Genomic DNA, 27,390 nt, shown 5'->3' with positions numbered 1-27,390 from the left:
GGCTGGCCGGTAGACGGTCTTGTTTAGGTATTCGGCACTTTATGTGTAACGGGCGCTAAATAAGTTTCCTAATATCGCAGCTGTTTTCAGCCTGTTTGCTCTTCTCCTGGCCAAATGTCAATAATACCACGTATATTAACTGCATATAAACAATAGTTTTGGGTAAAGCAAATAGAAGATTGATATCCCAAAACTTTAAGTAGACGTTGAATGAAATATGTCAGAGATGATGAGATTATTCTAAGTACTCCTTAAAACCGGTACGGTAAGACTTAAAGGTTTGGGTTTCGTGTAATATTGTATTTATTAATTTAATTGAAAGACTGAAACTTAAATTGTTAGGCAAAGTGATCAAAGTGCAGATTCATCACAAATTAAGAATGTTTCAAAGAATTATCAATGAAATTGATATTAAATCTTATTGCAGACAAAATTATTTGACTGGACAATAATCCTTAGCTTAATATATGGAACAGCAGTTAAATATTGGCTGTTTTATGCATTAAATGTTTCCAGTGCTGCATATGTCAGTGACATGTGTTCGTAATGTAAACCTGGGGGGCGTTTCCCAATAACGTGGTTGCTAACAACTGAATGGTTCCAACTATGTAGTTTGCTAACAGGTTTTGGGAAACATAACCTGTAAGACAGTGTTTTACAAACCAGGAAAAACGTGAACTCTCTGGTGGTCCCCGAAGACTGGTGGTGTGAATCACAGCTGTAAGATATCTGATAATGCGGCTGAGGACACGCCCCCCCAACCTTTCCACCTATGGCTATTCGCTCAGCTTTGATTTGATTGGTTGATTGGTTTGCTGAGGATGAGGGGCCTGCCTGTGGAGCAGCAGAGAGAGATAAATGAATGGCGAGGAGGAAACCCAGGGAGAATGGAGCTGAAGAAAGAAGGTGGGATGGACCGTACTTTGCGCAGGAGAAGAGGCGTGAATGTGGTGGCCTTTCCTGCGGTTTGGGACACCACCGATTACCTGTGGAGGGAGACCCAGGCGTCAGTATTTTGTATGCGTATTGTGTGTGTCTTTATGGGTGTGTTTTTACTAATCTTAATTGTTTTTAAGAGTCTAAATATCTTAAAATCATTTTAAATAGTTCTCTTTTAGCAAGCTTGACAGTCTTGTTTGAAGGTAATTCATATTGTGAAATTTCATGACCATTTATGTCATGTTACTGAAGCCTTATTCTAAACAGGAAGGGTGAGAAGGGGCTAAACCCAACAACCTTCTGACCACATTCCTACCCACAACTGAAAAGTATTGTTCTGTTTTCTTTATGCTCACATTTTAACGGGTATATTCGAAGTGAACTTAAGGTTACATTACAGCCTCTTATGAATGGCAGTTGCACTGATGATGGTTCTGGAAGATTCCACTGTGCAATCATTTCCCACACTTTGAAGGGCTGATTGTATTTTCTTTGCTCCGTTTTTCCGAGTTCTGTTTTTTCTGAATTCTTTTCTGAGTGTTTGTTCCTGGATTTGAATGTATGACTGAAACTGATCTTTAAATTCCCCTAAATGGAGGGAAAAGGGAGCCGAGAGAAACAGCATTACATCTGAGTCAGTCGTCTCATGCGGAGTTTGTTATGTAACGCAGACGTGTGTGGACGGGTTTCTTGTCTTCAGGCATTTTTGATAATGCTGACACTGTCACACTATCACTCAGGTTATCACTTTGGCCTTCTGACCGCATACTAAAGCCATGGGATTAGCAGTGTGATTTCTACTTAAACAAAACACACTTGTTGATAAATTTGGGAGAGAACTGATAATTTTCTCAGTGAATTGGGAGAAAGCAAAAACGCATACTGTCCGGAGCTCCACGAGGACTGGTTTGAGAAACACCGATTTAGAGGACTAGTGATCATATATTTTTTGCTGAATACCATTTAACTTCTGAAAATGTTATACATGAAAATGTCACTCAGTCTGTATGTGGCAGTGGGGTAGTCTTAAATTCTGCCTCAAACTAAAAATGCCAAAAGTCTTGTATTTAGTTTGGTTACTTATGGTTAAGGTTATGGCTGGGTAGAGGTTAAGGCCGTCATGTTAGGATTAGAGTTTCTATATAGCAATGAATGGAGAGTCCCCACAAAGGTATAATTACAATTGTGTGTGTCTGTGTATGATTTCAGGACAAAGCTGGCCATGCTGTTTAAACTGGACCAGGCACAGAGTCAGGGTAACCAGTCCTTCCAGTTCAAGGCCCCCACGCAGCCCAGGAACAGCTGTCCTAACCCAGGTAGTGGCAGCACGGTGCTGAAACTGGTGTAACATCAAAAAACATGCCCACCAACGTGTCTCCCAGGACCATTAAATAAATGTTCTTAAAGAACGATGTATCCTTCAGCTTAAGGAATAATAGCACCAGTTTGATAGCACCAGTATTATCTCTGTATACATTACCTGTCACCTATAAAATGCTAAACAAACCCTTGACAGTTTTTATCATTACATCAGACGAACAGGATGTGACATCATGGGATTTCCTATGCTTGCAGTAATTCTGCCTTTCTATTACAGGCCTACCCACCCAGACTTTAGCTCCTCCCCACAAAGTTCCCACCGTTTTATTTGCCACTGCAGTCCATGCATTCAGATAGTAAGTGTGAACCCCCATAAAAATAGCTGGGATGCTTGGTCATGAAGACTTGCCGTGTTTCTGCTGTGTGTAGATGTAAAGCAGGGTTTCCCAGTCTGGTCCTTGAGGACCCACAGAGGCCCTCCCAGTTCCTCAAAAATGTGGACTGCGTGGCAAGGAGTTCAGATAGAGCAAAAATATGGACCGACTGTGGGTCCTGAAAGACCGGATTGGGAAACACTGAAGTGTGTGTATATGTGTATATATATGTATATGTGACAGCTCTTATATTTAAAATTTAAACCATACACAAGTATACATTTATGTAGAAATTGACCATATCAACCCGCATCATGTGTGTGTTTTGGGGGGCCCACAGTGTGGATGGTCAGCACATAAAGGTGGGGAAGATTGGAGCCGCTGTCCTGGGGAGTCATGTGACAGGGGAGGTGAGAGCCGGACTGCACTGTCAGGGATTCTGCCTGACCTTGCTTCCATGAGCCACAGAACACAGACCGGTGGTTGGGAAATGGGTCATGTGATCTGAGTTATAAATTTAAGTGTCAGGAGGGGCATTCAAGCAACAGCTAACCAGTCAAACGTTTGGACACAACTTCCCACAGAATGGCTTATTTGTACTCTACAAATAACATATATGGAACTATGCACTGACCAATATTAAAAAAGAAGAAATTGTTGTGGTTTGGGAATCAGAAGGTTGCTGGTTCAAATCCCGTGGTCAGCAGAGTGATGCCACCATTGGGCCCTTGAGCAAGGCCCTTAACCCCAATTGCTCCAGGGACTGGGTGACCCTACTGTCTCCTCTATGCTTGTTTCACGAGGTGGCCTCCTGGGATGCTTTTACACCTGCCTTGGAGGAGGTCACACTTGTGCTGAGCTCTCATTGGGCACTTGTCCTTCACTCTCTGGTCAAACTCCTTCAAAACCATTTCTTGTTTAGGTCAGGTGACCAGGTCATGTGATACGACACTCTACTGTAATTGTATTTTCCAGTGACTGCATGTGTAGTTTCTGTATCTGACTGAGATGGTTCTATATGTTCATTAACCATAACGTAACGAGTAACCAAGGGCTTGTTCTGTGTTGCTGGATAGTTGTATATAAACTCGGTACTTATTTAAATTTCAGTAGAAAGAAAATTGCTCTTCCCCTCCTCTTCTGTAGCCTCATTTAGCCTAAATATGGCAGCCCTGCTATGATTGACAAAGGATATAAATTCTCATCGCGGACAATAAAGAACGTTTATGATCTCATACTGTAACCTGATATTTCAATGTAATGCAGAATATTACATTTTTATGCTGAGAAAAATCCTGCTTAATGGATCTTATGTTGTGGAAATTAGAATGCAAACGTACTAAACCCAAACTCCATTCCAGTACAAGGTCCTGCTCTATGGCAACAAGCAGAATGAAGTCGCCTCTGCCAGGATCTCCCTAGGCTTCACCTTCACGGTGAGCTAGTGCGCATGACTGCTGGATCACATCTGATCAAACATGATATTCAATGACCATGCCTGGTTCTAATTGCGGCATGTGATTATGACCATGCATGACCACACGATACCGTACTTGACCGTGCATGACCAAACATGACTGTGTATACTATATCAGATCAGCTGTATAGTTCTGTGTTTCACCATGTGTGTCCATTATCTCCTATACCACCGTGCTGAACAGCTCCAGTCTGGTAACTATGGCAACTTTTATGATGATCATCAGCAGAACTGGTCAGTGATGTTTGAGTCTGAAAAGGCCACAGAGGACTTCAGCAAACAGGTGCTTAAAGAATAAGCCAGAATCACGGGCTGAAATATCGTCTGTTTGCAAATCTGAATGCACACGCCGCCACCCACACTCAGGTGTGCCTGGCGAAATGGAACAGCGCCCCCAGTCTGGACACAGTGGTGCTGCAGGACCTGGCTTTGGGGGAGGGCCGCGGGGTGGAGCGTGGCGACTCCTTGGAGGTGTCCTACACTGGCTGTCTGTTGCAGAACCACATTGTCGGACAGGTGAGGAATAGGTTTGTCTCTAAGTGAAGCAATAACACAACATTAACGTTAACACGGACATATAGACATGTATGTATTGACACACCCAGACATAGATAGGCAACACAGGCATAGACGTACATAACAAGTCCACATAGACAGGCATTAAAACATGGTAAATGAGCAGATCGGTAGACGGCGAAAATCCTGTCCTTTAAGTTAGCGGTTTTCCTGGGCATTGCTGGACACCTTCACCCTCTACTCCTGCCCGAAAGTTTGCAGGGGATGGAGGCACTAAGTGCTATGCCTTTGTCTCCATCCAGGTATTTGACTCCACCCACGGGCGGGGCAAGCCACTAAGGCTGAGGCTTGGTGCTGGGAAAGCAGTTAAGGTGCGCCTGCTTTTGTCTCCCGACGGAGAGGGAAATCTTCCGGATGAGTGACTGACTGAGTACCCAACGCTCTTTGATACAGGGTCTGGAGGAGGGCATTCTGGGATTGCAGAAGGGTGGGCGACGCCTCCTGGTGGTGCCCCCAAGCCTGGGCTATGGGTCGCAGGGGATCCCGAATCTGGTCCCTGCCAACAGCACGTTGATATTCGAGACGAAGCTACACCGGGTGAGGTGGTGGTTCGGTGTTTGGGGAGGGGTGGACCTTGTTGATACCCTGCTTATGTTGGATATTGTTGACAAATTCACTCCTTTCTCTCATATTCAGATCAAGTCTGGCAAGGATAATGGACCGGGTCTGGTACCTGGAGAGGCCCTGATCTCTGCCTTCGATGGTCTTGACTGTGAAAGGTTTATACCAGTTACAGCCGCATTCTCCACCATACAGGGGTGTGCAAGTAGTTGTGCAACTTCTATTCACCCTGATCACACCTGACAATGGCTTGACTACTGTTTTATCTTTCAGCCACCTCCCCCTGACTGCAGACTTTGATTCCCAAACTGAGCAGTTAATCGTAAGTCTGTTTTTCCCGAAATGTGCTCAATGTGGCCACAGTCTAGTGTATCTCCTTCAAGCTGACGTCTCGGTCTTCTAGGACCCTGCTGCCTCCAAGGGTGACCTGATCTCACGTGTGGCCCGGGTGGGACAGCCCATTCTGCCACCTCTCATGGGGGCTACATCCACCCTGACAAAACTCAGTGACCCCAGGACAGTGGTGGGTATTGGGGAAGTGTCCATAATTCACATAAACGGGTTCACCTTATTAACCAATGATATGTTTCTAATCTGTGAGTCACAAGGACTGGGGCACTTACAGAGCCAATCAGCTTTCATCTGGGGCTTGTGGCCCCGCCCCCATACCTGCCCCAGTGTGGAAGTGACTTCCCAACAGATCTGATGTCTAAGATGGCAGGGACATAGGATCTTATGGAAGATGGGGGGGGGGGGGGTGACATTGTACTGAACATTTAAATACTTTTGTTTGAGGAAGTTATCTCTGTTTCCATTTGTGAAGCCTCAGTAGTGAACTTTTGCTTGCTGTTGCTCCATCTCCCCAGGATCCCAGCCCGAAAGAACAGGCTGCCCGGCTCTCCACGCAGCCCTTGACCTCCTCACAAGGTGAGCTCACACATGGGCCCCTCCCGTGCACAGCCCCTCGACCTGTACTCGTTCATCACTGTAGTCTGAACCTGGCTACTTTGAAGAGACGGTATTGTGAAATATACTGTAAATGCCAAATTGCTGTTTTTGTTTTGCGTCCTGTGGATTTGTTTGGAGTAAGCTTTGGTTATTTAATGGAAAGTGAACGAAGCTGAGGATCTGTCTGACAGAACTAAACGTTATTGAGCCGGAAGGGTCTGGGGTAGCTTGTAAATAAAGGGAAATGTTAATGAAGTTTAAGCATTTGACCATCCTGATTGGAAGTTATTTCTACATGTACTGGCAGTGACTTCCCACTCTCCAAATATGGCGACTGCATCCTCAGTGGCTCCGCCCCCTGCTTTTGCCGACCCGCAGCCTGAATTTCCTGGTGCTAATCCTGCATTCCAGGTAGGACGATGGGGGTTCAGTGCCATAGCCGCTGACCGCAGTGTAGGACTGAAGCCTTGTTTATACTCAACGAATGCATACAGTTGCGGGCCCGGCCATGGATAGCAGGTATGAATCCAGTTCTGTTTATAAGACAAACGGAGATGAGCGAACATGGATGCCTACCTCACATGAACAGTGGCATCGGTCTCGTAAATACTTTCATTTACATTTTATTCATTTACTTGATGCTTTTTTCCAAAGCATCCTACGGTATAGGAAAGGGTTACGATGTACATGTTCGTGGAATTTCCATTTCTGTTTGCAGAATGCTGCTTCTTTTCTTAACTTTTTGATCGATCTCACGCCACAAACTGGCACACATTTGGGCGTCCTTGTTTAATTTTACGGGTGGATTGTATAGATGTGGGTGACTTTTAGCCGGAAGACTCCACACCTCTGCTGTGCGTGGGCAGCCGGCGTGCACGGGTCAGTGCAGGCACAAAACTCTGGTGGCACGCGTTTGCGGTAGCGGGTGACCATGTGGTTTCGGCTGATGAGAATTGCATCACTCGACCTTTGCAGACATTGTGATTACGACTTGAGGCTGTGATGTAAACAGATTTTAGATTATCATGACTTCAAAAATGGATATTTTGTGTCAAAAGATTCCTGATTTGTGCTGGAAGGCCCAGACACTAATCAGTCTATTGATTTGTGCACAGGTCACTTCCAGCTGTCCCCACTCTGCTCCGATGGACCCCCCATGCCTTCTGGGGGCTCAGAAGCCCCCCACAGAGACTCTGCCATACCAAGGTAAGTACAGCGTCCCCAAAGTCTTGGGACTCTTGCGTAATTCATTAAAACACTGTACATTTATTGGTTTTATAACAAAAATCTTCACTTTTATTCATTTGTTTACAAAAAAAAATATGTATCACTTTAGAAGCAGTAGCTTTAAGTAAATCATTCAACTCAAGTAGCAATAAATTGAAACCCGAATTATAGTTCTAAAAGAACTGTTCTGAGCTAAAAATTTAATTGACAGGTGGTCTCATCGGGTGGCTTTTTTAATTAATAACACCTTTGCAATAACATAAAACACCAAACAGTGTTTAGTACCCCTTTGGGAGGCAATGCCTATGATTGCAGTTGGTAGGAAAATGGCCAGAACAGAACTGAATGAGTCAGTCAGAAAACTGGCAATAAAATGAAAATGTCTGTGTGGAAAATAAGTGCAGATGTAGTAAACACTGCTTGTTACAGAACCTTTTTTTATGAAACAAGAAAATTTGTAGCGTTTTTACAGAATTCTGCGAGCACCCCAAGCGCACTGCATATCGCTGTTCTGTCACCAGCACCTTCGAGCAAAGACCTCTTTCCAGTAAACAGTTCCATTAAACCTAAAGGTCAATGCCTTACCTGCCCACAGCTTGTAGTGTCCCTTCGTTCTTGATAACTGAGGCCTGGCAACAGAACACAGAAATGCGACACGCTGTCGGGAGAGTGAAAGACAGAATTGACCAGTTGGCCTCAAAGGTTTGTGATTAAGAACCGCTCTGGTTTTCATACTGTTCAGTCCGGTTCTGTTCTGCTGTTTTTCAACCCAGTTTGTTGCTAGGTGGAGAGCCTTCAGAAGCAGAGGAGCCTGTTACTAGGCATGCCTGCTGTTTCCTTGGAGACGCCTGCACTGCTGCACAGCATCCAGAAGATCATCCAGGTGAATATCACCCCACCCCATGCCTGGGGGGGTGAGGATGTCCCCACGTCGGAATGAGCAATTGTCACCTTGAGATGTGACCCTCCCTGTGTCCCATGAAGGAGAATGAAGGTCTGAAGAAGGATGTGTCTGAGAAGAACTTGCATATCACAGAGCAGAACATGAAGATCAGGGAGCTGATCCACCAGAACCAGAGGCAAGTGAAACACACACACACACACACACACACACACACACACACACACACGTACGTTTCATATATTCCTATCATTGTGGGGACTCTCCATTCATTTTTATGGGCATAACACTAACCCTAACTTGAACACAGCCCTAACCGTATCCATAAGTAACCAAACAAAATACAAAACTTTATTAGTATTGTAGTTTTTTGCTTGCAGTCCCAGATTTGTATAAAATTGAGTTTCCTCTTGTTGGGGGCTGAAAAAAATGGTCTCCACTGTTTTTATGGTTTTGGGGTCAGTTAGCATCCATTATCTTTTGAGTGATTGGCGTTAAGGGTCTTGTGCAAAGAATCACCGCCATCAGCAGGGGTGATTCCAGGAGTCCAATCGACTTTCAGATGGACCAGGGTCCCATGCCGCCCCACCCCATGTGGCCCCACCCCTTGTATACAACCCTGTCTGCCAGCCACAGTACTGCTCTGAAATATCACCTCTTTTCATATCTGATAGATCTGCTTGGTTACTGGTGTGACTCTCCATACCTTCTCACTCATGCCCTCAAAGGTACCTGGAGCAGAACATTCTGCTGCTGGAGGAGAAGAACAAGTCATTTCAGGTAGCCAGCGAACAGGGTCGGGCGCGTCTGCTGCAAGCTGAAAGGGACAAGGTAAAACGGGTGGGGGGCAGCTCATGTCAGACACACGGGGCACTCGGTACTCATGGTCTGTGTGTGTCTCCTGTTTGTTGCTGCTGCACAGGTGTGGTTGACAGGAGAGCTGGCATCCTCCACCTTACGCCTGTCTCAGCTGCAGCAGGAGGTCACAGTTCACCAACAGAAATCTGCAGAGCTAGAGGCTAGGTTGAGCGCCGCCCTGCAGGACAACGATAGAAATGCGACTCAGCTTGCCTCACTAGAGGAGCAGGTCATAGGTTTGTGGAATTAAGCTGTGCCTTAAAGTGGTCACATGTCAGAGTTTATGAGATCCCATACTACTGTCTGCAGAACTGAAAGACAGAGTGGCACTGACGCGAGCACAGCACTGGGCTGAGAAACAGCGCCACCTGGAGGCGGAATGCAGGGTGCGCGGCTTAGAGGCGGAGCTACAGGGGCTGAGGGTGGACAGGCTGCGTCTGGAAAAGGTGCGCTGGGAATCCACTCATCATGTGGTCCGGCCCCTCCTTGTTCGGCATGTGTCGTGAGCTCCTGTACCTTAACAAGTAGAGCATTATGCAAACAGTCCAAAGACTGTGGGTTTGAATCCCAGGGAGCACACACCAACTATAATCTTTGTCTTAATCGTAAATTGCTTTGGGTAAAATCGTCTGATAAATGAATACAAGTAAATAAAGAGATAGTGATTCAGCCTGTGAAGGCAATTGTACTCTAACCCTAACCCCCTCATTTGCTAGTACACCACTGGCCCTAGTGAACAAAAGCACTTCGTTGACCAGCAGGAGGAGGTGTGTGATGAGTGTGAGCTGGCGGAGCAGTTGCCGCGGCAGCAAGCGCTGGGGACAGAGCTCTGGAGACTGGGGGACACGGTACTCTCTAACATGCTCGTTTTTATCAAAGTTTTTTTTCCCTGACAAAACAACATAAATGAATCTGATATGTTGACTCTGTAGTGAGCTGGCATACACACATGTTTTATCGCTGTCCCTGTGGTTCTGTCTCCCTCTTGGCCAGGTGAAGTGTGTGATGAATAGTGTGTTTCGCGGCCTGCGGTGGGAGTTTGACCCCCAGGAGACCTACAGTGGGCAAGCTGTGCTGGGGACTGTCGCTCACACCATCAAGGTACTGCCCAGAAAACCACCGGAAATACAGCCCAGATACCTGCTTTCCAGGGTTTGGGTCATTCCAGAATGCATTCGTCAATTCCAATCCAGTTCAGGAAATGGAACAGGAGTTGGGATTGGAAAAAAAAACTATGGGGAACAGAACTGGAAATGAATTTGAATTCAGGGAGATTTAAATTCCAACTCCAGCTCCCTTTCCTGTTGCTTTTGTCCATCTCTTTGCCACAAGCTGTTTTCCTCTTTGAAACTATTTTGTGAGCTTTCTTAGGGTCATATCTCCTCATGACAGTTTATTTGCGATCAGCACGTTGTTTCCTTGTCTGGTAGAAGTGTCAAATGTCTGTCTCCCCCCAGAGTGTCACACTGCAGGTTCTGGCTGACACTCGGGAGTCACCAGGTCATGAAATCGCTGGCGAGGAAGAGGAGGGAATAAAATCTTCTGAGGAGGTGCATCAACATGCAGAGGAAGATCAGGAAGCCCTGGGCGGCCCTCAGCAGAGTCTGAATGGTCGACAGGCAGATGGAGAGACCGAGGAGAAGTTGCAGGCCCCTCAGACGAGCAAGGGCTGTATCCAGGTGATGGATGGGCAAAAACACCAATCAGAAGAAGAGAGTGCTGCAGTGTCAACTGGAACATGGGATGAATAGCCAATACCACAGCTGACTGAAGTTAAGGAGCCATGACATTAATAGCATTTGACCAATCAGAGTAGCCTTTCAAAGCTGGTTTTCCGGTTTAGTAGCTCAAGCCTGTGTTATGGGATGTTTAATTGAGGACCGTTGTTAATAAAGCATTTCTGTGTACCAGTGTCTGGCTCATGTCATCCTTTGGTCAAGACTGATGCACCATTTTCTTAATGTGGAAAATTTATCACTATTTAGTTTTCATGTTTGAAAGGTTAATGAATCATGTCCAGTGTACAGATGGCCACCAAAACAACACAGCAAAAGAGTACCACAACACACCACACAGAGATGTCTTTATTCTGAAACCAATCACGTGCATGCCATATCAATCAGGAGTACGTTTGCATATTTAATGAGAAGACAGAGTTCGGCATGGTACTATCAACATTCACCATCAGGCACTGTTTAAATAACTGACGCGAGAGACTGGACCACTTGGACACTTACGGCAATGTAACAGAGACTTGTGAAACATTATTTGCTGTGATAAATATTTCATTGCGATTCAATGGTTTCCATGCAGTATGCACTTGTGAAAATGTCTATGGATGCACTGACCAGAAACATCCTGGACCTTGGGCCATGGATGGAAAACACACAGCTCAGGGGCTTTACACAAGCGAAATTCCTACGAGTTCTGAGATGTGTAGAGGTGGCAGCAATGGCTGTGCGGGAGAATTCGCCAGGCCAACAGCTGTGATGACCATCCAACAGGTAGCCAGCTTTCCATCCCAGTAAGTTCAGGTGGGAAGTGCTCCGCAGACCATATGCTGCTGAGATGGGGAGCACCACCCAGATCCAGGAGAGGCGAGGGCAGTCCCTGGAACCAGGCCGCAGAATTCACCAGGCCAGCAAAACCACGAAACATTCATTAGGAAGTATGTTACTCACATTGACCAGTCAGTAAGATTATTACATGACGGGAAAGGCACAGGGTTTGAGAGCTTGCTGGGTTTCATAAGAGGGGTCTCTTTTAGAATAATTCCATCTTTGGGTGAGCAGTTTCCTCATAGCAGAATGGCAAGCAGCTTGTGTGGGGCACATGTAACGCCCCCTAATGGTGGTAGATGCGGACGCGCTGGGAGATATGGCTGCGGCAGAGGGGGCAGTTCTGCAGGACATCGCTGCACGTCTGGCAGCAGCACACGTGGCCGCAAGGCAGGAAGACCACCTGGGACTGGGAAGATGCAAGCGAGAGAGAGATCAAGTCAACCAACAAGCAGAGAACCTCAGGGACCACACGCAGGCTGCATTCCCTGTCTGCATCACCCTTTAATCACTTTATCAGTGTAATTATTCAGGCAATAATTAAAACAAAAATTCAAGTCCCAGGGAAGCCAAGCTATTTCACAACCAAGGAAGAGAGTTACTGTAAAATGAACCATTTGCTGTATGTTTTTTACCCCACTAGATGGTGCTGTCTGTTCACAAAAGGGCTCAAAATATGCCGCAAAGCAAGCCAAAAGTACCATCTAATGGGGGTCAAAAAAATACCACAATGGTTCATGAAGTGTCCTTTTGGTCATTGTTAATAATGTCAAACTCTGCTGTGGTTTCAGGCTGGTGGGAATGTAGGCCCCGTCTGACATTACCTGAATCTCCATGCATACAACACACTCCGAACTCCCGGGTGCCTCATCCTGGGGCTTGGGGGCCGATGGGACCACCGCCACCGCCTGGCCAGGGAGACACGGCGGCACCTGGGTTTCTGGAAACAGGAGGGGGGCACTGGGCGCAAGGGAGCTGGCACCCGCATCTGCAGGCTGGGCAGCTGTAGGGTGGGAAGGTGATTAGAGTGAGGTCGACACGACATGAGCTACGAGCCACACAAACATACACATACCGCCCCAATACGTATGGCCACCAGGAGAACAGGGAAGCTAGCCTCTCCTGTGGCTGAGCTGGTGGATAACTAGGGATTAACCAGTACCTTTAGTGGGAGAGACTTCCTGTGTTTGGCACCAGTTGAGAAGAGCCTTCTGGATCCCGACCTCTCTGATTCCCAGCTGCAGATGCAGACATAACCAAGGTGTCAGAGAAGGCAAGCAGGTACCACAGAAAAGCAACAAAACAGTAACATGCTCATCATCATAAGCATCGCCAATGCAGAGAGACGCAGGCAGCACCTTGGCCAGGTCGGCCACGGTCATGTGACGTAGTGCCTCGGCGGTCAGACGGTGGTGAGCGATCACCGGGAGGTAGTGCTCCGCAGACAGCTTGCACAGCAGAGACACCAGCTCCTGCTCCACTCCAGCCTCCTGGGGGTGCAGCGGAGGCGAGATCCGATAAGAGATGCACACGGGGTCAGGTGGGATTAAGTGGTAAGTCAGTGTGAAAGAAAAAAATAAGATTAGGGTTGGAGAGGTTAAATCTAATGACATATCAGCAACACTATTCTAATAACACTGGATGGCTGTCTGGAATCAAAATCACTCTTTAACCAAGAAGCTAATGGTACTTTTACCTTAGCTGCAGACTCATATGCTCAATGAAAATGCAATCAATCACATATAAACTGTTCCAAATCTGGGTATCTAAAAATACATATAATACCAGGTTAACTCTGCCCTCTGGTGGAAGCAAAGAGAACACATTCCATTTTGCCATCAGACCATCAGTATGCTAAGGCAGTGCTGGACCGACCTGCATGCGCAGTGACAGCGGCTTGGCATCCAGGAGCCTCTGGTACTGAATCATCCAGTAGTTCTGCTGGTTGGACTCACTCTTCATCTCCAGCTCCGCCTGCCGAGCAGAAGCACTCGTCAATGACAGCATTAACTTGCGGCTGATAGGCAAAATTAAACATTCATGCAGAATTCGAGCTTCGGGGATCCTGATGCGTGAAACATGGAATTCCATGTCAGGTAACAATCAAATTCTTTTACAGGAAATAGGTAAAAGCAGTTCCTGACTGACAGTATAATGAAGGACAATCCCACCCACTAGCCTCCCTGGCTTAGAATTCCTGTCCAGCCCACCTGCCATCTTAGTTACAAACAGTACCCCCCCCACCTTAATCCCTATCAGGTACCTGCCCCCCCACCTTCCATCTCATCTGCTCATCCCTACACCTCAGTGCGGTCCCACCCCAAACAGCCCCTCCCCCCACTCACCAGGACGTGTCTGAGTTCTATCTCCCGCTGGTCCTTCTGTTTGAGAAGCTGCTGCAGCAGGTCCGTCAGGGCGACCCGCTGCTCACACAGGATCTCCTACACAGGCAGGCATGTGGACAGCGGTCAATCCCACAAGCTGCCAGGGGGTGGCGCCCTTCCGGGCACCCTCTAAGCACACGAGCCAGGAAACAATATCTCGCAAGGGGCTAGCATCCTATGTTTGCTGGGCTATAAGGACAAAATCGACCATGGCTCCCAGGTGACGGGCACATGGGGCTGTGTATGTAGTCCAGTCTTGGGGGTATGGAAACCCTCACCAGTGGTGAATCAGTCAGTTAATGTGATGATGGTACCCCTGTGTTCTAATGAAAAAGTTCAATGGAGCGAGGGAGTAGCCAGTGATGGAGAGCAAAATGACACTCAGCTAAGCAGGGAACAGCAAATAAGGACAGTGTGGGGCAGTTAGGTGGCACAGAGGTACATTACAGTAATTGGCACCTTTATTAACACAAGAATCTGAACCTTCACATTAGGATTTTCTGTATGAACATCCTGCCATGTGTTTATGATGGTGTAATAGAGATCCTACACTACTTATGGATAGCCTCTGTACCTGTGACCTTCATCTCTGCCTATGAGAAACACACATAACCATATAGGTAAGGCAGCTGGAAGCCAGTGCTGCCCAGTCTTTGGCCAATGGGAACACAGATTGGTGGCTAGTCCACAAGCCCCGCCCTAACACATACCTGCAAATTCTCGGCATCCAGATTGCGTCGCTTTACCTCCAGTTTAGTCAGCTGCATTAACTCAGCTTCTATTAGCCTAATCTAGAAACATGAAAATACAAGGTGTGAATGATCCTGATGTGACCACAGGGGGGCACTGTTGTAAAGGGAGGGTAAGTTCTATAGCAGTGTCATGTACTCTTTCACATTTTGGTGTGGATGCAACTGCAACTACTGTAGACTCACATTCATCGGTGATCAAATTTGTGAGTTAAGCTAATCTGCCAAGTTCAGGGTTAAGGTTAATAGCCAGAAATACAAGCTTCCCTAAGACCGTCAACTGTATCAAAAGGTAAAAAATCCAGGAGGCAAGAGATGAGGAGCCGCAAAGACCAGCTGACGGGATAAGGAGAGCGAAAACAAAAAGGCACCGATGAGAACTGATAAGCAATGTGTGGAGGTGTAGGGGATGGGTCCTCCCCCTTCCCCACCCGACCCCTCCCTTCCCGGGTGAGGTGGGAGGATGGGCATGGTCCATGTGGCGTCTCTTCATAGTCACTGTCCCATCCAGACGTCTCATGGACGTGACAATTCTCTCGTACATTATGTTGCAAGTTGTGTGCAGACCATCGGGCCCCGCCCAGCACACCCCATGGGCAGGGATGACACGCCTACCTGGCTCCGGATGAAGCCATGCATGCTGTCCTTCTGCAGCTGCAACGCCTGAAACGCTGCCTTCTGCATCTCCTCCTGCAGGGGGCGATAATTCAGAATCCTGTGACATGTGACTCAGACACGGTCACCATGGTGACAGATGCCCATTTGTTTCATTTATAAGTAAAACTGATCCTGGAATTTCAGCAAAACTGTTATTTTGGTTGCCTGGGACATTTTAGTTAGAAGCTACTATCAGTATGATAGTAATAGGGTGCATCTGAAGTTGCACGCATATACAGTAGGTACTGGATTTCATCAGAAGCCTACTACTCAACTATTAATGTTGTACATACATAGACAGTAAGTACTCATGAAAACAGTATGCATGCAACTGGACACATTGCGGCTGTTATCTCATATGTTACCTGACCTGGATGTTTAACAATGATGTACTTCGACCCCCAAAAGTCAAAACTATTAAAAACTATCAACGGATTAATACATACGAGGCGACTTTTGTTAAGACTGTTTTTAGTTAAATCTATACAGCGATGCCTCTTCCTCCACCATCTTGACAACAAATTTCTGAGTGTGAAATGTTCTTGATCTCTGGCTGCTGCTCCAGTGGCCTTATGGGATAGTGTAGTATCCACTGGATTCAGACATACTGTTAGTGTTGCATACTATATTTCACCTACTACACAGCAAACAAGTATGTGATTTCAGACACACCCATAATATTTTTTCAGTTCCACAGTATGTTTCTGTCATTTGTAAGAGGGTTTAGCTTGTTATAGTTGGGAAGAAGTACAATTTTAATAACACACCCCATGATGTGACTGTGGCCCTCTGTCACAGCACAGAGGTGGGACCAGGAGGCCTGCCCCATGGCTGGTAATGACCAAAAGGTGTGTGTTTCGCCGGTATATCTGTGCCTGTACCTCTTGCAGGATATGCGCGATAGCCTTGGTTTTGTCGAGCTGCTGCAGGGACAGCACCTGGTCAAACTTCTTATCCAAACTCTCCAAACTGCAGAGTAGGTGGACAGTGAGAGTGAGAATGTGCTATAGAATGACTCCACCCCCTTGGGATCTTCTCTGGCCCATACATCGGTTACCTCATTCTGTATTACATCACTTCCTGGTCCATTACATCACAGCCGTGATTTTAACAATTCAGACGCTGGGTTTCTCAGTCACGGGATTCATTTTGCACCCTGCTGTCTTATGTCTCTCTCACCGAGGCCCACGCATGAGGTCAGCGAGTCATTAACAGGTTGAGATAAAGGGTTACGCCCAGCAATAACCAGCCCCAAAGTGAATTTTACACTCAACCCCACTGTGCTGTGATCTAATGCACCACAAGTGGTATGAAGTGCAACACAGAGCTCATAAGCGCTGGCTGACGATCACGCTGGTCACATGGGGTTAGCTAGCAAAGCTCCAGGAGACGCTACGTGCTCCAAACTGCTCAGCCGGTCGAGCTCCGCCCGGGGCTCACACCTCCTGCATGTCTCTGTCACTAGGTTGTGCCTGCGGGCCTCATTCGCCTCCTGCAGGAGCTGCATGGAGTAGCTCTCTGACAGCATCTGCTGCATCGCAGCTACAGGACAGGAGGGTTTATAGGGAAAAAGAGAGTCACCAGTTTAGGTTCAATGCATTTATATCGTCCCCCTGAGAATCTGAAGCTATGCAGTGACTTAAACAGATGGCCAGTAGATGGCGTAGCAGTTAAATTGGCAGTCTGCCATTTCTTCTCATGTTACTTATTTTGGGATAAAAATACTAAAATGCAACAAAAAAAACTCAATATAAGCATATAGGTAATTGATACCTGCTTCCTGGATATAAAAGTGGTCAGGGACTGAACTTGGACTAAAAGCTTACTAGTTCAGAGTCCAGGAAGACATTTCAGGCATAATTCTTCATTTAACTTTCAGTTTGCTGTAGTCATAACATGTAGATTGTGTGGAACTATTTTCTGGGCTTAAACAAAATTTCAAACTTCCCTACTTGAGCCCCATGCATCATAAAACATATACAGTAAGCTGCCCCCACAAAGGCATTATGGGATTGAAGAGCACACCTGCCACCTCTTTCTTGCGTAGGGAGTTGGCCTCCTCCTGGGTGATGGAGGTTAGCTGCTCTAAACGTATCCTGTGGGTTAGGGAGCGAGAGAGGGGTCTTCAGCTTGCAAAGCATCTCTAAATGTTTGAGGTCAGAGCTCAGAATTGGTTTGGCAGTCTCCACCCTTCAAGGGCGGGGCTACAGATGCAATATCATTCACCCGTCTGTATGAATTATGGTCCCTATTCTGCATCCCCACATTCAAAACTCCTAGAATGTTCCCTGCTTCAGCCTCTTACCGGTCCTCTTCCAGGGCCTGCAGGAACTCCATGCTCTTCTTCTGACTAGAACAGGAACAAAACAGTGTTTAAAACCCCCCACTCCCTGCCATCTTATAAACTACCAATAATTAACGCCACCATGCAAAACACCACACTTTGATAGGACATTAACAGCCATTAGAGATCAAGAAGAGAAACAATACACTAAAGCAGGGACTAAAGCAGACACAAGCAAATACACACACAGACATGTATGCACATGCACACATACGCACCTCTTGTTCTCCTGGAGCAGGTGTGCAATGCGGCAGGTGAGGCTGTTCTCTGCCAACATGAGCTGTCCCAGCAGACGTAACCTCTCAGCCTCTAGCGCCCTCTGCTGTTGGGATACGCCATGCTCCAGCCGCTCCTGCTCCTGCGGACCCCAGGACCAACAGGGGGCACAGAGCTTAATCAGCTGAAGCGGGATATTTCACTGGAGGATTTTAACTACTTAATGCAATATAAACTTCATTACAATGTGAGTAGGAGACTATATGTCTCAAGAGTAGTGCAGCTTCTCATAATTCTATTCTTGGAAGAGTGGGGCAGCGCAAAGGGGGCGGGGCTGAGGAGGAATGGGCGGGGATATGTTAGAGTGGGTGGAGTTATTTACAGATGGGTGTAGTTAAGCAGGGGTGAGTGGGGCCAATCAGGGCAGGGCTCACCTGCCTGACTGACTGCAGGATGTCATCCTTGCGGAAGTTGTTGAGGTGGAGGAGCTGTGCATGCTCCCGCTGCTCCACTTCAAGCCGCCGCTCGAACTCCAGCTTCTCCTGCTGCTTCTGCTCCTGAAGGAAGGGGTCAGAGGTCAGACCTTCATGAACTCAGTGAACATCATATCCAGGCCCGGAGTCAGGACAGGTGTTATTAATTAACGGAAAGCCTACCTTCCTCTTGGCGTAGTCCTGGAACTTATTCTATAGACAGAGAAAAACAGAGGAAATAGTGAATCTTAAATTAAAATCCCCCAGGTGGCAGAATTCTTACAGGATCATGGGCCCCCACCTGCCAAGCGTCCTGCTCCCCATCCACGCAATCATACTCCGGGAGCCACATATCATTCTCCAGAACTGGCAAAAGGTACTGAGAGGGGGGACAGTATTCCACACCGATCTCTGTGGACAGACAGAATTGGAGGGGGGGATGTTGGGGGGCTGCTAATGAGACCCAGACGATTAACCAGCGAACCAGGATCAAAGAGGACAATCATTTTAACTCGTGAGGAACCCATTTGTACATCACACCCCAGTAACCAAGCTGCATTTAAATACTCATGCTAAACATGCATGAAAGTTGCAGGACTGCAAAGTAGTGTCACAATACCAAAATTCAAACTGTGATACGATACCAAGAAAGGTATGGAAATTTGATACCATTTGACACTTGCAATTTTGTTGCAGTAAAAAAAAAAAAGTATATTTATTTATTTATTTTACCACGTGCCTATTTCTTACGTGTCTTTATCTCATCTGCACTGGAAAAAAACTGGAGCCACGTCATCTCGTCTCTCTATGTACCTGTACAATAATTATTGACTTGATAATTATTATAATGCATAACAGAACAGAAATATATTACTTTTTCACAGTTTTATCTTGTGTCTCAAAGCACAAACACTTCTAACAATTCCATTACGTGAAAAAGCTTGCACCTGAATGATCAGCACTAATCAACACAACCTCACAAGACCAAACACAACTGACAGGTAAAATAACTGCAGACTGTCGTCTTAATGTGAAAATATATAACAAACTACAAAAAATGTCTTAACCCGTAGAAAACAGTCACATCTCTATAAACATAAGAGGCTCAGACAGATTAATATTTAGATTTAATTCATCCGGATTTAAAATGTTGAGATAAGTTTACGGACTGTGTATGTCCTGTGGTTTACCGCCGTCACTTAGCACAAAGTGCAGTGATGAAAACCGCTTCTGAAATAGTGATTTTAAGTAACACCCTGGCTTCGTCCCATTGACCCCTTAAGTGCGAGCGCACCGAGATCCTACACACTCTGGTGACGCATGTTGACGTAAATGCAAAGTGCACCAGTGTTTGTGAAGAGCCCAAGTGACTAGACCAGAGGTGGCCAGTCTTATCCGCAAAGGGCCGCTGTGTGTGCAGGTTTTTGGGATAACCTTTAGGTCAGCTGCTCAAACCCGGGTATGAGGACTCCTCAGCCAATCAGCCCTCTAATCAGTAATCTAACTAGGGAGTTGCAGCCAAAACCTGCATACACAGCGGTGCTTTCTGGATAAGACTGCCCACCCCTGGCCTAGACTATGTAAACATTAGTTATGCAACTTTGAACACTTAAACTGAAACGTCTTAGGAGGCACGTCGTGCTCTGATGTCGACAAACTGTGTGTGTACTTGGTGGGGAAAATGGGACAAAGCACCCGTGCGTGATACTGCATCAGGTCTAGGCAAGAGCATTGATACCTACAAGCCTCAGTGGTCAGAGTGAAGCAGAAGTGCAGGCTGTTCAAATCAATACCACAAACAATGAGCATTGAAAAAATTTTTTTTTTTACACAATAGAATTGATACTTTCTGTGCTTTCGATACTTTTGACAACACTACTGCAAAGCCACATTAGAATTCAAGACCCAAGATTCAAATCTATGCAGGTTCATTCCTAAACACGCAGTCATGTCAGGTCTGATCATTTTGTCATTTTTCCGCCCTTGTATATAAAGCCAGTCAAGGAAGCGCTCTGACTGTAGAACAGCAATTCTCCGTAATCCTCCAGGACTACGAGAGCTATACCAGGCACATGACATCCCACCAAAACTGCCCAGCCTCCCAGCCCCCCCCCCTCCCAGGCCCTTACCCGCACACAGGAAGCGCTGGATGTCCTCAGTGCCCCCGCCGCAGATGGAGACGGGTGGGAACATCATCTGGGCAACATCCAGTGTGAGGCACTGTCCAGGACACACAGCACAGGTCCAAACTCAGTCTGTTTGCGAGTCGCATGAGCTGCACCGCTTAGTTTTCACGATTCGCACGATGATAGTGCCGGGTATCTCACACCGAGCTCGGAGCCTGGCAGGCTGGCTTCTGCCTTACTATGTTCACGCCTTTTGTCCTTCTCACGCCTACCTGTATGAATCCCAGGAGGACTTACTGTTGTGTCTTGCACAAGTATTTAACTGTAGCTTCCTATTGAGGCAGTTAGTGGAACCCTGAGGGTAAGTGAAGTCAGCAGGGGATTTTTACTAATAGTCAGTTACCAGACTTTTAAAGAAGCCTCCTGTTGTAGATTAGGCATTAGAAAGGGGGATGGGGAACCTTACTTCTATCGGGAACCTTGCTTCTATCGGGAACCATTTGAACTTCGTTCAAGGGCCATGCTAACTGAACACATACATCACTCTAACCTCTTGTGAATTATATTTCGTGATACGGGTATCAATTCTAAAAAAAACACTATCGATATTTAATTAATAAGTTACACGCAAAGATTCATGGTAGACAGTGGTTCTAAAATCTAACATTTTTAAAAACTGCATTTCTGAGATGCCTGAGGGCCAAATCAAACTGTCTTGCAGGCTGGGAGTTTCCCAGCCGTGTATTAGACTAAGGTGATGCTTCGGTACAACAGGAGCAGTTCTTTCTCTTTAAACAGTTGGACGCCTCCTCTAAGCCCCGCCCCCCAGACATTAAAACTCACCTCCAGGGTCCTAATGTGCGCCAGCACCGTGGGCAGCTCCCGCACGTGGTTCTCACTGATGTCCAGTGTGCGCAGGCTAGACAGGCCACCCAAGGCGGAGGGCAGCTCACTCAGGAGGTTACCTGCACACAGGGGGTCAGACATGAACACTGATCCCAAAACAGATTGCTATGATCCATGCCTAACCGCAAGCTTCCTTAACAGGAAATGAATAAACTGATCCAGGTTCTCCACCTAAAGGTCCGCCCTCAAGAAAAACTAAGCCTGCCTGATAACAAAGTGCCAATATCAGAATCAGAAGACTTACTATCCCAAAGAAAATTGTACTTTGTGATTTTAAGAGATCAGGAGATTCATAACTCTGAGATCCATTAAGTATAATGACATTATAGGTCCTTCTAGTCAAGCTTGAAAGGGGCGGTTCTGAAAATCAAGCTCAAAACACACAGTCCCCATTTCCTTCATGTATTATGACATTCATCCATTGATTCATCCATCTGTTTTGTAAACGTGCCCTATGCCCAGTCAGTAATTCACAGGTGATGCTCGCTATAAAATGTCATCTTTGCTGGACTCAACTCAACATGACCGACCACCATTTTTCATTATTCAGATTCTGCACCGTGTCCCTCCAGCACTTACTCTTCACGTTGAGCGTCTGCAGAAGCCGAAGATCCCCAATGGATTCTGGGAGTACCTTGATTTGGTTCTTTTCAGCATTGAGCACCTATCATGACAAACAGGAGAGCCTCCAATGATGACAATGTTCAGCATGTCATCGGCGTCACCTTCTTTATTGTTGAACTGTTTTGGCTGCTGGAACCTGATGAGATTGTATTCAGACCTTCAACATCTTCAACTGTCCAATATCTTCTGGAAGCGATGTCAGATGGTTCTCATGGAGATCCAGAACCTAAGAATATCAAAAAGATGAGCAGGTGATTAATAACTCCTCCACACCCACTGAGGGAGACAAGACACCTAGAATGTGTGTTTGTGAATCTATCACGCAATGTGTGAAACTAAAATCCTGACTTTGAGATCCTTACATTACAGTAGATTTATTGATTGGTATGAACCATACCAATCAATTTATTTTACAAGTGTTTAACTACACCTATCAAATGAGAATTCTCCCACTGTGGGAGAGTAAATTCCTTACTGAAGAATGAAACATGCGTCTGGCCAGTAGGAAGCACAGTGGTTAACATCCATCCATCCATTTTCCAAACCGCTTATCCTACTGGGTCGCGGGGGGTCCGGAGCCTATCCCGGAAGCAATGGGCATGAGGCAGGGAACAACCCAGGATGGGGGGCCAGCCCATCGCAGGGCACACTCACACACCATTCACTCTCACACGCACACCTACGGGCAATTTAGCAACTCCAATTAGCCTCAGCATGTTTTTGAACTGTGGGGGGAAACCGGGGTACCAGGAGGAAACCCCACGACGACATGGGGAGAACATGCAAACTCCGCACAAATGGGACCCAGGCAGAGACTCAAACCCGGGTCCCAGAGGTGTGAGGCAACAGTGCGATCCACTGCACCATCATGCCGCCCCCGGTTGTTAACATCCATCCATCCATCCATTTTCCAAACCGCTTATCCTATTGGGTCGCGGGGGGTCCGGAGCCTATCCCGGAAGCAATGGGCACGAGGCTGGGAACAACCCAGGATGGGGGGCCAGCCCATCGCAGGGCACACTCACACACCAGTCACTCTCACATGCATTCCTACGGGCAACCTAGCAAGTCCAATTAGCCTCAGCATGGTTTTGGACTGTGGGGGGAAACCGGAGTACCCGGAGGAAACCCCACGATGACATGGGGAGAACATGCAAACTCCGCACAAATGCGACCCAGGCAGAGACTCAAACCCGGGTCCCAGAGGTGTGAGGCAACAGTGCGATCCACTGCACCATCATGCCGCCCCCGGTTGTTAACATTAAACTGGCAAATCATAAAGTTAAGTTTTGAGTCTCAGCAGGAAGGATTAGCTATTGTAGTCTCAACTAGCTACACAAATGTCTATACAAAGGTATACGAGTCGCCTTGGACTGTTCAGCTCAAACTTGAAGAGAATACCAATATATGAAACTTTAATGTAAATAAAATGGGTTTGATCCCAAGCACCTTGAGGGTGGCTAGTGACGTGATGGAGCATCGTTTGGGCAGGAGAGATTTCAGTTCATTTCCATGAAGGATGAAGACCTGCATATAGTGAGATGGTGTCAGAAGATTACAAACTGAATATCTAAATAGCCAAAGAAGACCACTTTTAACCCCACAATCCAGAAGCTCTGTCCAAGGCCCCCTAACCTCACCTTCTTTTGCAGGACCTTACATATGGAAAGGGCTGTGGAAGGCACCTGAGGGAGAGCATACAAACAATACCAGGTAAGGCACAGACCTTTGACCCTAATCTACATTACTGCATCCAGCCAATGACGCAACAGAGTCACTAAACTAAAAGACCGGGGGTGTTTTTCCAATACCAAAAATGCAAAGACCGTACTTGTGGTCTTGGCAAGACCAGTCTTGCTAACTTGCCTCCCAAGAAACTTTGGGTGCAATGAATCATGGGATTGATCTCCTTTGGCAATGATAATGCAACTGATGTGCCCTTGATATTTGGGGTGCGGCAAGAACATCATCCAGGGATCTTGAGTATTGGAACTGGTCTTTGGCAATGGAAGATGACATAAAACAGGTACACGAGAACACAAGTACGGTCAAGTACGGATATTGAGAAACACCCCTATATGTACAACAAGCTGCACTATATGCTGTCCTTACAACTGAAACCCTGCCCTGACATTAGGTTTGTAGACGGTATCAAGTAAACATCAATCTACGAACAGTGTACCAAAATCTAATGCCTACAATACTAAGGACGCCAACTTTCTTTGTGGTATTCTCTATGGATTTTTAATGCAGAAACTCAATCCACATCCATTATTCACAATCAAACACATTGCACAATGACTCTTGCTTTGGGAAAGAGAGTCTACTATATTACAGAGCTGATCTGCTCACCTCAGTCAGCTCACAGTCCGATATGTCCAAGATATCATCAGCCCCGGCTTCTTTAGACTTCAGTAAGAGAGAAAGCACATTTAAGTCCTATGCACTATGGGAGAGATCAGTTTTGTTTATAATGTAACATCAGCTGCCTCCATTAAGGAAGCAGGCAGGGGGTGGAACCAGATGATTTTCATGGGAAGGGGCACGGGGGGGTAAGCTGTTAAATACAGGAAGCCGTCTGAAGAGGAAAAACACAGATTGCCATCGCATTCTGCGTACAGCAACTTTAATCAATAATTATGACTATAATGTCTTGCTGTTCATCCATTTGTCTAGAAAAGTTACAGGAAAATGTATTCTGCAGTCTACCGCCACCACCACAGACAATTTGTTATGCAAGCTAATTACTTAAAACCTGCTTCTTTGCACAGGCGTTGTATCAGTGAAAAACTAAAACTGGTTTGAATTTTGAGACAGACTGCACCAAAACTGAAGCAGCGCCGTATAGTGATAGCCAAAAAAGGGACAGTTTTTGACACTTGATCCCATTAGGAAGATAACTCAATAAGCATTTGATGGAGATTTTCAAACTTTGCAGAGGCATTGTGTGGGTGGCGGCAGATTGGAACTGATTAAACTGTGAAACAGATCACCCCAAAAAGTAAAGCAATGTCGCTTAGTGGCAGCAAAGGGGTAAAAGCATAAAGTGAGTCATAAAGTATCTGATGAATTTTATTACTGATTCACCAAAATATTATATGGATGAATATCTACACCAGGCTTCATTTTCAGACACATTGCCCCAAAAATGAAGCAGAAGAGCTGTGTGGCAGAACATGGCAGCAGTAAAAGACATATTTGAAAAGACAAATGACCTTTGCAGACATGCAGTTAAGTTAAAGATCTGGACCGGTATGTTTATATTAAACAGCTCTGGAAAAATCAAGAGACTACTCCATTTTTTTTAGGGATCTGGATTTTTAAATCCTGGATTAATCCTGGTTTGGCTAGCAGAAGGCTACACCGAGCAGCAGGTTGCTTCCAGGTTCAAAATTTGTAAGACATCAGTACACAAGAACAAGGTGAAGCTGGAGACACTGGGAACGACCAGAAACCAGTCAGGTAGAGGGTGGAAGTGACTTTCTGATGTAAGAGAGAGACTTACAGTTTTTCATAAATCAAAGGCTGACATCAAGACTAGCAGCTACGAATCTCTCCATGGTTCCCCCAAGTATGTCAGCATTAACTGACCAGCTTTCCCACAGTAAACTTTTACGTTACTAGGCATAACAGTTTGATGCATCCGTCATGCCTGTCTATTTAAACATTTTTATAATTTCTCATTAAAACAATTGAGCATTTTTTTTATTTACTGATTGCACACCTTAACTTGATGAGTGTGTACGTTATAAAAAATCCTGCATACTTCACATAGATATATATTACACTGCACTTTAAGCCATTTTTTCCCATGCTGACTCCTTCAGACGTTCTCAGTAGTGGACGAGACATCTCTCATTTAAGGTACGAGTCAGTGTGGTGACAGAGATCATTTCGTTCACTCTAAATGTTTGCTTAAAATAAGGTATAGTTCACGAATGACACGATTTTCGGAAGATGTGGGATTCGCTAATCATACGTGGGGCTCCGCAAGTGCAGATGTGTAAGGTTAGGAGGCTCACCAGGCACAACTGATACTCCAGGCGTTTTTTGGAGTCATCGCTGGGCTTCTTCTTACGGAAAAACAGCGGCATGTTGAGTTTCATGTTGCGTCTCAACCCCCGCAGTCTGTCCCGTCGGCTCACCTCCGAGGGGTGTCACGGCGCTGGTGGACAGGTTATATGTCTCACAACAACTGTTGGAGCTCTTAATGCAGGGGAGAAGACATTGACATATTTAACAAACAAACTTTATTCAAAATAAATTTCTATGGGTTTCCAGAACCATTGGCGTAAAATATGGAGGGATGGGCAACGTCTTAAACTGATTTTTCTTTCACTGCGCAAGTCTTCAAACATTTTTAAATATACAGGCATTAAAAAGGAAACAGTGTTATTGTTTTTCCTCAGGATGGTAGGATGAATCACATTTCTTTCTAAATGATAACGTAATGCCAACAACGCCCACAGTCTGTTAGGCACAAGCGATCGTTATCCTGTTCCTGGCAAAATGTTTTTATTAAGAAAACCACTAGGCAGGTTGCGTTTTTAAATACCATGTCCGTGATTTTTTTAACGCGATATATCGTCTATATCTCCGTCTATATTCGCCAAGGTGTTGCCACCCGAACACAGACAGTGGATGGAGTATCGCAGCATGTCCAAGCCCAGGGTCCGAGTCTGATAAGCCGCGTCCTGGTGAGACCAGTCCAGTCTGAGCCATCTGTTTTTATTGCAGTCGTGAAATATTTATTTCAGCTGTACCCATTATAGTATGACGGCCAACAAAAACAAGATAATAAATCAACTTCACAATTAACAACAAAAATACAACTAACTTAATGTTTTGATGTGGATGAATGTGACTGGTACTAACTGTGACACATTTTTTTCTATTGAATTCCAAATAAACAATGCAACGGTACCTCTTTCTGCTCCTGATTAGTTGACAGATCCAGAAGACCCGGAAAAAAACTATCTGAAATCTAAAAGCATACGGCCACCCCGGGCCTGCATTCAACAAGCACACCGAGTCTTTAAGGTAATGTATTATTATTCAACTTCCCGGAATGATCATCGGAATTATTAGAATTTGCTTCCTTCTCTCGGGTTTCTCACGTTTTCAGTGTTGACACCGCGATATTATACGTCCCTAAACACCTTTGAACCACAC

General features: G+C 45.9%; 2 protein-coding genes across 5 annotated transcripts; one reads left to right on the top strand and one right to left on the bottom strand.

Annotated features, from left to right (window-relative positions):
- Positions 1-18: 18 nt before the first annotated feature.
- LOC125746001 (FK506-binding protein 15-like) lies at positions 19-11,192 on the top strand. Of its 4 annotated transcripts, none has more exons than XM_049019477.1 (24): positions 19-1,006; positions 2,149-2,255; positions 2,537-2,615; positions 2,974-3,043; positions 3,995-4,069; positions 4,295-4,393; positions 4,477-4,626; positions 4,929-4,997; positions 5,080-5,223; positions 5,323-5,405; positions 5,521-5,569; positions 5,651-5,770; positions 6,114-6,174; positions 6,503-6,606; positions 7,311-7,401; positions 8,018-8,124; positions 8,207-8,305; positions 8,407-8,501; positions 9,052-9,154; positions 9,246-9,417; positions 9,491-9,627; positions 9,898-10,029; positions 10,175-10,282; positions 10,639-11,192. In XM_049019477.1, the coding sequence occupies exons 1-24, from the start codon at positions 822-824 to the stop codon at positions 10,930-10,932; spliced, it is 2,733 nt and encodes a 910-aa protein (XP_048875434.1). In that variant the 5' UTR covers positions 19-821; the 3' UTR covers positions 10,933-11,192. The 4 variants fall into 4 exon arrangements, with proteins under 4 accessions (XP_048875434.1, XP_048875436.1, XP_048875435.1 ...); XM_049019479.1 differs by having other exon boundaries at positions 5,323-5,444; positions 9,943-10,029; XM_049019478.1 differs by having other exon boundaries at positions 5,323-5,444; positions 9,940-10,029.
- A 45-nt stretch (positions 11,193-11,237) lies between these two features.
- Positions 11,238-27,283, bottom strand: lrsam1 (leucine rich repeat and sterile alpha motif containing 1). Its single transcript, XM_049019480.1, has 25 exons — positions 27,143-27,283; positions 26,241-26,424; positions 24,571-24,627; positions 23,859-23,903; positions 23,668-23,745; positions 22,376-22,444; positions 22,174-22,258; positions 21,532-21,653; positions 20,692-20,782; positions 18,864-18,973; positions 18,746-18,775; positions 18,524-18,646; positions 18,092-18,231; positions 17,835-17,879; positions 17,555-17,625; positions 16,972-17,071; positions 16,411-16,498; positions 15,488-15,562; positions 14,834-14,914; positions 14,085-14,180; positions 13,615-13,713; positions 13,098-13,229; positions 12,902-12,977; positions 12,564-12,742; positions 11,238-12,148 (listed from the first exon to the last, which is right to left on the bottom strand). Exons 2-25 carry the CDS (start codon positions 26,322-26,324, stop codon positions 12,026-12,028), a joined length of 2,199 nt encoding a protein of 732 aa, XP_048875437.1. The 5' UTR covers positions 26,325-26,424; positions 27,143-27,283; the 3' UTR covers positions 11,238-12,025.
- Between the last annotated feature and the right edge of the window lie 107 nt (positions 27,284-27,390).

The sequence above is a fragment of the Brienomyrus brachyistius genome, chromosome 7 (assembly GCF_023856365.1).
Source record: "Brienomyrus brachyistius isolate T26 chromosome 7, BBRACH_0.4, whole genome shotgun sequence".
Lineage (NCBI taxonomy): Eukaryota > Metazoa > Chordata > Actinopteri > Osteoglossiformes > Mormyridae > Brienomyrus > Brienomyrus brachyistius.
This window is presented reverse-complemented; position numbering and strand designations above follow the sequence as displayed.